We start from the raw sequence: 10,057 nt of genomic DNA, 5'->3' as shown, positions 1-10,057 counted from the left end.
TGTATTTACTTTGTCCACGAAATTATTTGTCCTCGAGCGTTGCACGCAGTGAAAAGACGTCAACAAAGTATTTTTGTGTATTTTTTATTCTAAAATACCTCGTAACTTGATCGATCTTTACAACTATAAATACATACCCATAGACAGCGCACTGTCATTGTAGATCAGTGATACGGAATACTTCTCGCAAACTGTAATGCGTAAAATGTAGACTATTTCATAAAGTGTTAAGTTTGTTGTGCCATCTCCCTTTTAGGAATCCAAGACAGAAATCGTCGTATCTTCGCCGGACTTGAGTTTTTTTTTTTATAATGATACCGGGCTATTTCACATAGCAACTGTTGCTTGGGAACATCGTAAACTCGAGACCAAAAGCAAAGAAGCTTAGTTAACTTACACCCTTAGAATTTACAAGAATAGCAAAACCTCTGTACAATTTCAACGTCAAAACGTTAACTCAAGTAGGATTGTAAGAAAAGATTTATCCACAAACTTTATTTCTCAGCTCGTAAAAGTTTACGAAACACAAAGATGTACCGGTTAAGCCACATTTCAACTAGCAAGCTTTGCTTGTCACTGAAAACGCAAAATAAATGAAGTTTTTTTTTTACTAGTTTCCATGTTCTGAACGTACATAGAAACTATTCAAGAGAACAAGGCAAAGCTTGCTGGTGGTAAAGTGACTTAAGTTAGTAAATGGTTTTGTGAGGTTACTTTAATAATTACGATAATTTAATGACTATTCATAACCATCGTAATTATTATAGTTCTATAAAATTGTTATAATTGTTTCTAATCGCTGTAGTTGCATGCGGAAGAAGCCTTTCCGTCCCTTTTGTCATCACAGGTACATCAATTCAAATAAATTGAAATCTAAGGAATTGGAGGATGACAATTTAGTTAAAGTGAAATTTGAACTGGAAGCCTTCGCCGAATGGAAATCCCCCGTGTTGCCAAGGGTTACCACCACCCTGCTGGGCTTCTGGGTCGAGTGGATCTTCACCACTGTCGTATTTCGCACGTTTTTCTGTTGAAAAGAAAAGAGATAAATTTTATTCACTGGAGTCGCTTGTAGTAAATACAGGCACGTTTGTTTCTGTGAAGCCATGTCTGAAAATGTGGGTCTATCTAGTCTCCCAGCCTGTCTTGCCACGCTCGAAGATCTCTTAAGAGAAAATAGACGGTCTGTGAACCGGTTAAGTCTCCTTTGTTTCTTGACGCTTGCTGAGGCCATCTCCTAACGTCGGAAGCCTTTCTCAACTTTCAACTTTCCTCTTTAATAGCAAGTAACCTTTGGGTATTTCCTCTTTATGCAAATCCATTGTTTTGCGAACCTGAATCTTAACGCACGTGCGCACGTGCGCACGTGCAAAGTGTGTTCTTGACGAGTCTTTTTTGCACGTGCAATCGTGCAAAGTTTGTTTGCTAATTTGAATGTTACGCATGTACAGTTGTTGTTTGTCTAATTTCAAAGACTTCATCGTCGCTCTGTTCCTGAGTTAGAAGATAAAAAACCCGTTAAATAGCCGACCAAACGTGAATAGGTGAGTTCCATTTTCTTCTGCAATTATCTCCTTGTAAACTTGTTAAATTATGCTTTGTCTAAAGTGTGACAATTTTACTGAGCAGTACTTTTCTGTGGCGTTGTTTTTGTTTGTCACCTACTTACGATACAAAGAGTACGGTCAGTTTGCGATTAACTGTTCGAATGAAAAGCCGTCAGAACACAGAGCGCCGAGTTTCTCTTACCTGGATCAGACAAGACTTCTTTTGCGGCAGCGATATCAATGAACATTTTCTCGGCTTTTTTCTTATCATCGCCTTCGTAATGGTCAGGGTGCCATTGCACAGCTAACTTGCGGTAAGATTTCATTATTTCTCTCTTTGTTGCTGTCCTAAAAAGCATAATAAGAAAACGGCTAGTGAGATACAGTGTAAAAGTGATGCGATTTCAAAGTTGCCCAAGCCTTTGCTTTAAAACGAGGGCAAGTGCGAAGCCTTTGATGACAGTGATTTTTAATTCTCATTCAAATAAGAGTCATTTTTGCTCTCAGCCTCATTTCAAAGGTGAGGGTTTTGGAACTCGGAAATAGCCAATAACAGTGTCTTTTTAAAAACAGTCAAAAAGTGATCAATTTGGCCAATCGGCATTCAAGTAGAATAAGTTAGAATATTAAGAACCAATCAGATAGGGGATCAGCTGACGCAAAGCGCGGGAAAAAGCACGGTGAGATTTTCAGCCAATGACAAAGCCAAGAAAATACTAATTCGGGGCACTCTATTTAGGGCTCCTACTAGAGACGAGACCATGACTTCTACTCCGAGCCGCGCGGGGATGTAGCAGTTTGCTAGGCAAAGTTAGTATTCCATGAGTGTTGGTCCGGCCCCGAGGACCAAACCCGCGACCTTCCGCTCTGCAGACTAGCGCAATTCCAACGGCTGCCAGCTCTACCGCAGTGAAAGGCAAATTAAACACCGAACAAGGAAATCACGAAATTATTTTCGATACTCGGGAGAAACTGGAGCGATGTAGCGTTTGGCACAAAAAGAACGTTACCTTTTCAAGCCTAATATTTTATAATAATCCCGTTTCTTAGACTGCTTTTGTAGTCTCAGTGCTCTTTCAAGTCCTTCCTGAACCTGGGAAGAACAAACAAACAAGGGGTTGAAAAGTTTAAATCCGCACGTACAGACTTTTCTTCATCTGTCTAAAATTTTAAGGGAAAATCCAGAAATTTTTTCACCGGCCTACCTTGTGTAAGTGCTCATTAATGTTCTTCGCTTTTTGGTAATCATTTACAGCTGTGAAGAGAGAAAAAGTTTGTCCAAGTTTAACAAAAGACATTAAAATCAAAATCTCGTTACATATGCAAGTATGCAAGTGCTCTTTCGTTTTTTTCACTGTCATACTAGCTGACATGATGGCGATTAGAGAATGCAGAGTATTGAAAGGTGGCCAAACGAAAACACCCAAATGTACGCATAGGCAGACTTGACAAATGTAACAAGAAAAAATGATCTTTTCAGGTAAGAGGATAAGAGTGCGTGCAGTTTCTAACCTACAATGTAGTGTAAAAATAGAAGTTTGGTGCATCTTAATTGGTAGTGAAATTAAAGGAACTCACCTTCATCGTACTGTTCATTAAGTATATTAGCCTCGGCTCTGTCGCAAAGTGCATCAACATCGTTTTCATCAAGTTTCAAGGCTTCGTTACACTGTCTGATTGCATCGTTCGGATTTTGAAGCTAAAAATTAAAAAAAGCCGGAAAATTTCATTAAACCTATGACCACATGCAACTTGAACGTATTACAAGGCTATCCTCATTGTCTTAGCTCAAAACTCACGATTATTTCACCCTTAACTCTTTAAGCCCAAAGATCTACACACAAATTCTCCAGAATTCTCCATACATTTCTTTTGAGAATAGTAGAGAGAATTTGGTTTAAGATCAAAGTATTCCCCCTTTGGTAAACAATTTAGTAATTTTCATAACCTTTACTCTTGATGATCTGCTGATCTTGTTAGGAGAAAATTGATGTTGGTCACTCTTGTGACCTAAAGGGTAAGAGTGAACAGCACTTCACCCAAGTCAAGGAAAGGTCTTGAGAATAAATTTAAAGAATAATCTCCAAGGAGTTTGACATTCACCTTCAGATGGCAGTGACACATCTGTCGCCTAAGTGTTCCTGCCAGAGAAGGGATTCTAGACTCTGTTTTGAGCGCCTGCTTTAGTTTAGATAATGCTTCTTCGTATCTGCAATAAAGCAAGCAATACATTACTTGAAACGTTACTTCTTGGTGGTGAAATACCACAGGTTACCCAGTCCTGTCCAAGGAGAATTTCCTTTAACAGGGATACCAACAAGTTTCTTTTGAGTTTCTCTCAAAATTTGCTTTAAATCGACATACTTAATCAAGTGTGTCCATGATGCAGGGTATGACTAAGTGTCTGTAAAATAACAATCATAATTTTTTCACCACTTACTCGCCCTTGTTGATCAAGTCCTGTGCTGTTGTCATCTGTTTATTTAGTTTCTTCATTTTCTACAAAAAATGGTGAAAGATACTTAGTTCTTGAGCTACTCTTATTTATGAGTAATTTTGCCCACAATCCATCCAATGTGCAATGTATTTGCACAAAAACGTTTGTTCGCAGTGTAGGAAATTATGCCGTGGCAAAACGTACCAACACCTCTGCAAAGTATTAAAATTAATGCTCTTTGAGTGTCATAGATGAAAAGGAAATTGCAACAAAAATTGTTTATCTAGTTTTCTGTCATTATTTAGTGGCTTGTTAAACTTGCTTGAATAATTTGTACTAAAAGCATAATACTGACCTTGTAAAAAGGAAAGCATTCCTTGTGATCAGGATCAAGCTTCAGACATTCTCGAATTTCTCTGAAAAAAAATCATATGGACACATTTTAAAACAAAGCCAACACTAAAGCATTTAAGTGCAATTTCAACTGGAAAATTATAAGCAGAGATTCTCATCACTCCAAAGTCGGTACTTCTAAAACTAAGAAGTAAAAAAGTCATAATTTCTCCAAAATGACAGGGTGTCCTAGAATCCTACCTGGCTAAAACGTTGGTTTGAATGTAATAACAAAATGCAAGTGATGAAACAGAATAAAAACTACATAACCTACCTCAGAGCATCTTCCAATTCACCCATATCATAATGTAATTCACTAAGCTGAAGGTATGCTCCTGTATTATCACTTATCAACTTTGTAGTAGGCCTGGTAAAAAAATGGAAAAAATATATGAAATGAAAAATATTATACAATTTCCCATTATTTGTAATTATGTCTTGAAAGGCTGGCAGTGAGTAGGAATGTAGCTGCATTGCTTCTGTAGTTAATTAACACTCACTTGATATCTGAAATAGCACTGATATAGTCTCCCATTTGTTTATGACAATCAGCTCTCATCATTCTGAGATCAGGATCCCAAGGAGCAATCTGGAATTAAGAAAAAGTAAACAAATACATTTAACTTGCAGTTGAATGCTCCTAGATCTACCTGTATCTTATGCAATAAATTATGTAAGCTTTTGGAATTGACTCTGTAAAACGTTAGGCAACGATAACCTTATACCCTGTACTTAGTGAGGATTGTCCAAAAAACAATAGAGGGAGCAAAATATAAGTTGGCATCCAAAGATTAGATCAAAGGACACAGAGCACCTTTCACTCCGCTGTGGTTGGGTAGTCACGGGCAGGTATGACAAGGGGGTTAGGGGTTACGGTTAGGATAGTCAAGTCCGTCCATTTCCATTATTAGTATTGTGTTATTATAAATTTTACAGGTTAAATTTTTTTTAACCTAGGTTGATTCTCAATATTTCCTTTCTCTCCCATCCCCATTTCATAAATAATTAGGGCTAGGGGACAAAGGAAATTGAGAATCAACCTAGGTTAAAAAAAATTCAACCTGGATATAATTTTGACCTGTAACATAAACAATAACTGATTATTGACAAAATTATTATTAGTACCTCTATTGCTTTTCCTAAAAATTCTATTGCTCTTGGGTAATCCCCCATGTTCATTGCATCCCTAGCTTCTATGACATCTCTTTTGATGGGTTCTATTATGCTTAACTGAAAATCAAACAAAAAAAACATTTCAGACAATTGAAAAGGAAATAGGTTGTAACATGGAAAAAGTTGATATTTTTGAAATCTTTCCAACTGCATACAAACCTGCTGCAGTGCCTCAGGATTATCAGGGCTTTTCCGTAGCTGACAATCAAATAAAAAACAATAAGATTATTTTACTACTGTTATTTTGTAGTAAATTAACATTCTGTGTGGGTATATGATTATAATTTTCACAGAAATAGGTATAAAACAATTATATATACTAGACTAACTTATAAACAATGCCCTTTGATAGAAAGTTAAACTTACCACTGCTTCATAATCAATGTGTGCTTCATCTAATTTTCCTTGTTTGAGTAAAACATTTCCTCGTTGTAACCGTGCCTACAGAAAAAAACAAGGAAAACAACAATCTTTATAAATTATCTATCAAGATCACTCACCTCTATTACTAATTCCAACTTACTTAGCCCAACAAAACCCGAAAGAGGGATGATGATGATGATGATGATGATACCTTTATTAAAGTGTGACAACTGTAATAGCGGTGTATAACCACTAAGTAGGGACAATACAAACCACATGGTGATGGTACCCTGCGCAACAGAAGAAACCAATCCTCTGGTTAAGTCTGTTTGCAAAACAGTGCTGAAATCCCTTGCTCCAGGACCCCACCTGTGTACCAGGATTTTACTATGTGTCATGATTGGCCTGTTAGAAATGCCATCATCAATTGCCAATCATGTTGAAGGGAATTGAAATTCAAAATGTTGTCTGTCTGTAGTCTGTTGGAGGCCCAGGGGTTTCAATAAGCACCAACTACTGATGAAACGCGTCAGCTACATTGCTCAGAGAAGTCGGCTACTTTTTCTCCCGAACTAGAAGTAGCTAGTTTCAATAATGTCATGGGCAAAAACAGAATTTGTTCATGCAGAAATGTACATAACTTAGTATAATTATCAATTGTTCATTGCTTGTAGGAGTTAATTGTCTGACTAATAAATCAAAATTTGAATAAAACCCAAATCTTCTTGACTAGAAAACTCACTCTTTAAAACTCAATTTAGTCCCCTAAATGCTGGAAATAACTGCTTATTAGGGCTTTACAATTTTAAAATTTTCTGAGGGGGCATGCCCCCAGACACCCTTTGAAAATGTGGACTGTCGATACAGTCGGTTACTCTATTAAAATCTGCTGGCTACTTAAAACCCCTGGAGGCCCAAAACATGGATATCATGGCCGCTTTGCAGACATTACTAACGGAGGTTAGGTTATGTCTGCAACCCAGGCTAGATCAAGGATGACAGAAAAACAAGAAAGAAAAAAAGGATAACACAGGGATCACTGCCTCTGAAGTTGTCAGTCAACCTGTAAAACTGCATTATGGATAAGAAAGGAACTTACTTGGAAAAAGTCAGGTTTAAGCTCTAGAACTCGATCCAAGTCAGGTAATGCCGCCTTTGAACGACCCATGGCAAGAAAAACTGTAGCCCTTTTGAAATATGTTAAAAAATTGTCTGGGTCACCCTCTAAAAAAGAAATGCAAAAACAATCTTTAATCAGTTAATTACCAATAGCACAAACTAATTGTGGCAATAGGTGGTCGTAATTAGCTAGGAAATAGGTGATGACAGATAGCTTTTTAACTACGGCAATAAAAAGTGAATATCTGCAAGTTAAATATAAAGTTGTTTGCTTTTTTTAAAATGCCTCACAAAGCAACATATTAAAATCAACATTCAGGAGCCTAAACAGAAATTTCCAAGGGGGAATGCTCCTCCTTTCCAGTAATCCTGAATCTTCTCAGCCTTAGGTTTATACAACTTTTATAATTATCATCTTTCAGGGAAAAAATTATCAACAGTGCTGAATCAACCAGAGGTATTTGCATTGCAACCTACAAAATACGATGCCTGGCAAATTTCTATTGGTCGGATTCTCATTAAATCACTGGCGCAACTTTCACGCGGTACTATTATGTCAAAATCAGCTGATTTCCCAACGAAAATTATACTTATATTTTTCAGCTCTTTTTAACCTGTATGAAACAAACCTTTTTATCTTAACTACTACTAATTCTTTGAGGAACGGGTATCTATCAAAACTTATATTAATAGCTGAATGTTTATAAATAACGATCTGTAGACTAATGTTACTCGCTGTGTAATGTCAAATCTATTTCATATCGCCGATTATAAACATAGCGGTTTTAGCTCCACAGAAAGCCAATATAAACTGCAAATTTGGGTAAGAATAGCCTGGGAAACGGAAATAATTATATGGTATCCAATTCGAATGCTAAAACAATCGCAATCTTTATAAGTAGGTTACTACAGTTACTACCAGACAAGATCGACTTCGGATTTGGTTTATTATATATTTAACACCAACTGAAAATTGCAATTTATAGAAAATAAGAAATAAAACTGATGAAATTTAAGAAGCGTGATCAAAACAGTTAAAAATTACAGTCGTCAAAGGACATGAAATAAAAATTCGCACCGGTACAAATTCACAGGGTACAAGCCGGTTCGATTCGATCAGAAATATACCACTCCGTCAAGATAAAAGGCCCAACTTTTTTACTTACCTACAGCAGCATGGTAATGCACTAAAGCATCGCTGAGTTGTCCTAAAGACAATAATTGTTTGCCTTGTTCTAAATGGTTTTCAATCTCCGATGCGGACAATTTACTGGAAACTCCTGCAAGAATTCGGAGGCACGTCATCATTTTAATACCTTCATAGTTCCACACCTTGCGAAAAAGATCACTTAAAAATCCCCATACGTCGAATCTGACACATTGAAAGGACTCACCGATTATCTTGAGCTCCAGACTAAAGAATATTAAATGAAGAGACGAGAAAAGTTGACTTAGAGTACACATTTTCTGTCTGACATTGACTATGTTTTGCCTTAAATTTCTGTTTCTGCTCTGTGTCCTAAGGAAGTCAACCGCAGATCATTTCAGTGTTGGCGCACATTGTCGTGGTCGCGCCTTATTGGTCAAATTTTCGTACTCAATCCCTTTCCAGATCTTCACTGTAGGTCGCGATAAATCAAGGAAAATATGCGCGTTCATTTCTAGCCTTAACGAAAGGAATGGGCTTTTAAACATTAGCGAGATTTAAGAGAAAAACCAGTTTAGACAAGGGGTAGATCTAAGGGGGGGGAGGGGGGGTGGCGGGGAAGGGGGCTCCTTGGGTGTACCCAGGAACCTATATGCACGAGCGAGCAACTTCCATGCGTTCGCGTCGCGGCGTTTTCACGGACCAGTTTATTTCTAGAACGGTTTTGGCGCGAATTTTGAATATCTTTTAAATTCCACAAACCACTCAGCAAAACCTACAGACCTAAACATGACATTTTTTGCCTTTTTTAAAATAACGTTTAGTTTTCCTTTTTGATATCTTATGCTTCAAATGGGCTCATAAATATAGTGGAGATTCTATTTTCACGGGAAATAAAGCCCTAAAATGTGTCTTAAAATATATAAACTGGTCCGTAAAAACGCCGTGGCATAGGCCCAGTATGGGAGTTACTCGCTCCAAGTTATGGGCTCCTGGTGTACCCCATCATGAACCCTGGTTTGGCCCAGCCAGGTGGTGACATGGTATTCATCCTATTTATACCCCTCCCTCAACTCAGAAAACTCCTATAAAATATGAGCCTGCATAACAGACAGTCTAAACCCCTGGGCCCAGTTCCTCAAAAGATAGTTAACTTGGAGCCAAATTTTAAGCAAGGTTTTCTTGTCTAAGCCAATCATGCAACTCGAGCTTACTGTTCAACCTTTACTCCGATATATAGTAATGATAACACAAAATGCTACTCAAAGCAATGCATAGGAAGGTAAAATACAAAAGCGGAACAAAATTTTAATCCTGAATTAGCGCTAATCTGCCTTTCAGGAACTAGGCTCTGATACATAGACTATAATTATTGAGTTCTCTATCTGGGTCTCCAGTGACAAGCCCGGCTTCAAAACGGCTACTTGGTAGGAGCTCTCTGAGCCTCTCCTTACCCCCCCCCCCCACCCCCACTCTCCCCCACACACATACACTTCCTAGAGTGCTCTGTTATATCTTTGGGGCTTAAAAAGTGTAGGTTTTTTAGCAGCCATTTTTTAACATCAAAAAGTCGTTACCTGCTTGAGGGAGAATAGATTTGTGATGAGACAATTAGACTATAAAAAATATGTCTATCCAACCCTTTGAGTCCCAGGAATGACCAATGTCAATTTTCCCATCAAAAACTAAGAAAAAAGGTAATAAAAATTTATAAAATGATATTTACCAAAGGAAACATGCTTTGATCTTTGATCAATTCTCCCAGCTAATTCTGTGAGATATATAGAGTTACATCTGGAGAATTTGTGATGATGCATAATTTAATTTTTAACCTTGGTTTCAATTTATTTTATTTATTTTCTTCATTTATTATCATTA

General features: G+C 37.4%; 1 protein-coding gene across 1 annotated transcript; it reads right to left on the bottom strand.

The window, feature by feature from the left end:
* Positions 1 to 68: 68 nt before the first annotated feature.
* On the bottom strand, positions 69 to 8,560 carry LOC140949846 (dnaJ homolog subfamily C member 3-like). The gene is made up of 16 exons (XM_073398987.1): positions 8,427 to 8,560; positions 8,199 to 8,312; positions 7,013 to 7,137; positions 5,917 to 5,991; positions 5,710 to 5,748; positions 5,503 to 5,607; positions 4,878 to 4,966; positions 4,652 to 4,744; positions 4,340 to 4,400; positions 3,988 to 4,046; positions 3,651 to 3,756; positions 3,126 to 3,246; positions 2,753 to 2,802; positions 2,558 to 2,640; positions 1,750 to 1,895; positions 69 to 1,027 (listed from the first exon to the last, which is right to left on the bottom strand). Exons 1-16 carry the CDS (start codon positions 8,494 to 8,496, stop codon positions 897 to 899), a joined length of 1,467 nt encoding a protein of 488 aa, XP_073255088.1. The 5' UTR covers positions 8,497 to 8,560; the 3' UTR covers positions 69 to 896.
* Between the last annotated feature and the right edge of the window lie 1,497 nt (positions 8,561 to 10,057).

Source organism: Porites lutea, chromosome 10 (genome assembly GCF_958299795.1).
Source record: "Porites lutea chromosome 10, jaPorLute2.1, whole genome shotgun sequence".
NCBI lineage: Eukaryota > Metazoa > Cnidaria > Anthozoa > Scleractinia > Poritidae > Porites > Porites lutea.
The sequence above is the reverse complement of the archived record's forward strand: the minus strand, read 5'-3'. Positions and strand labels throughout refer to the sequence as shown.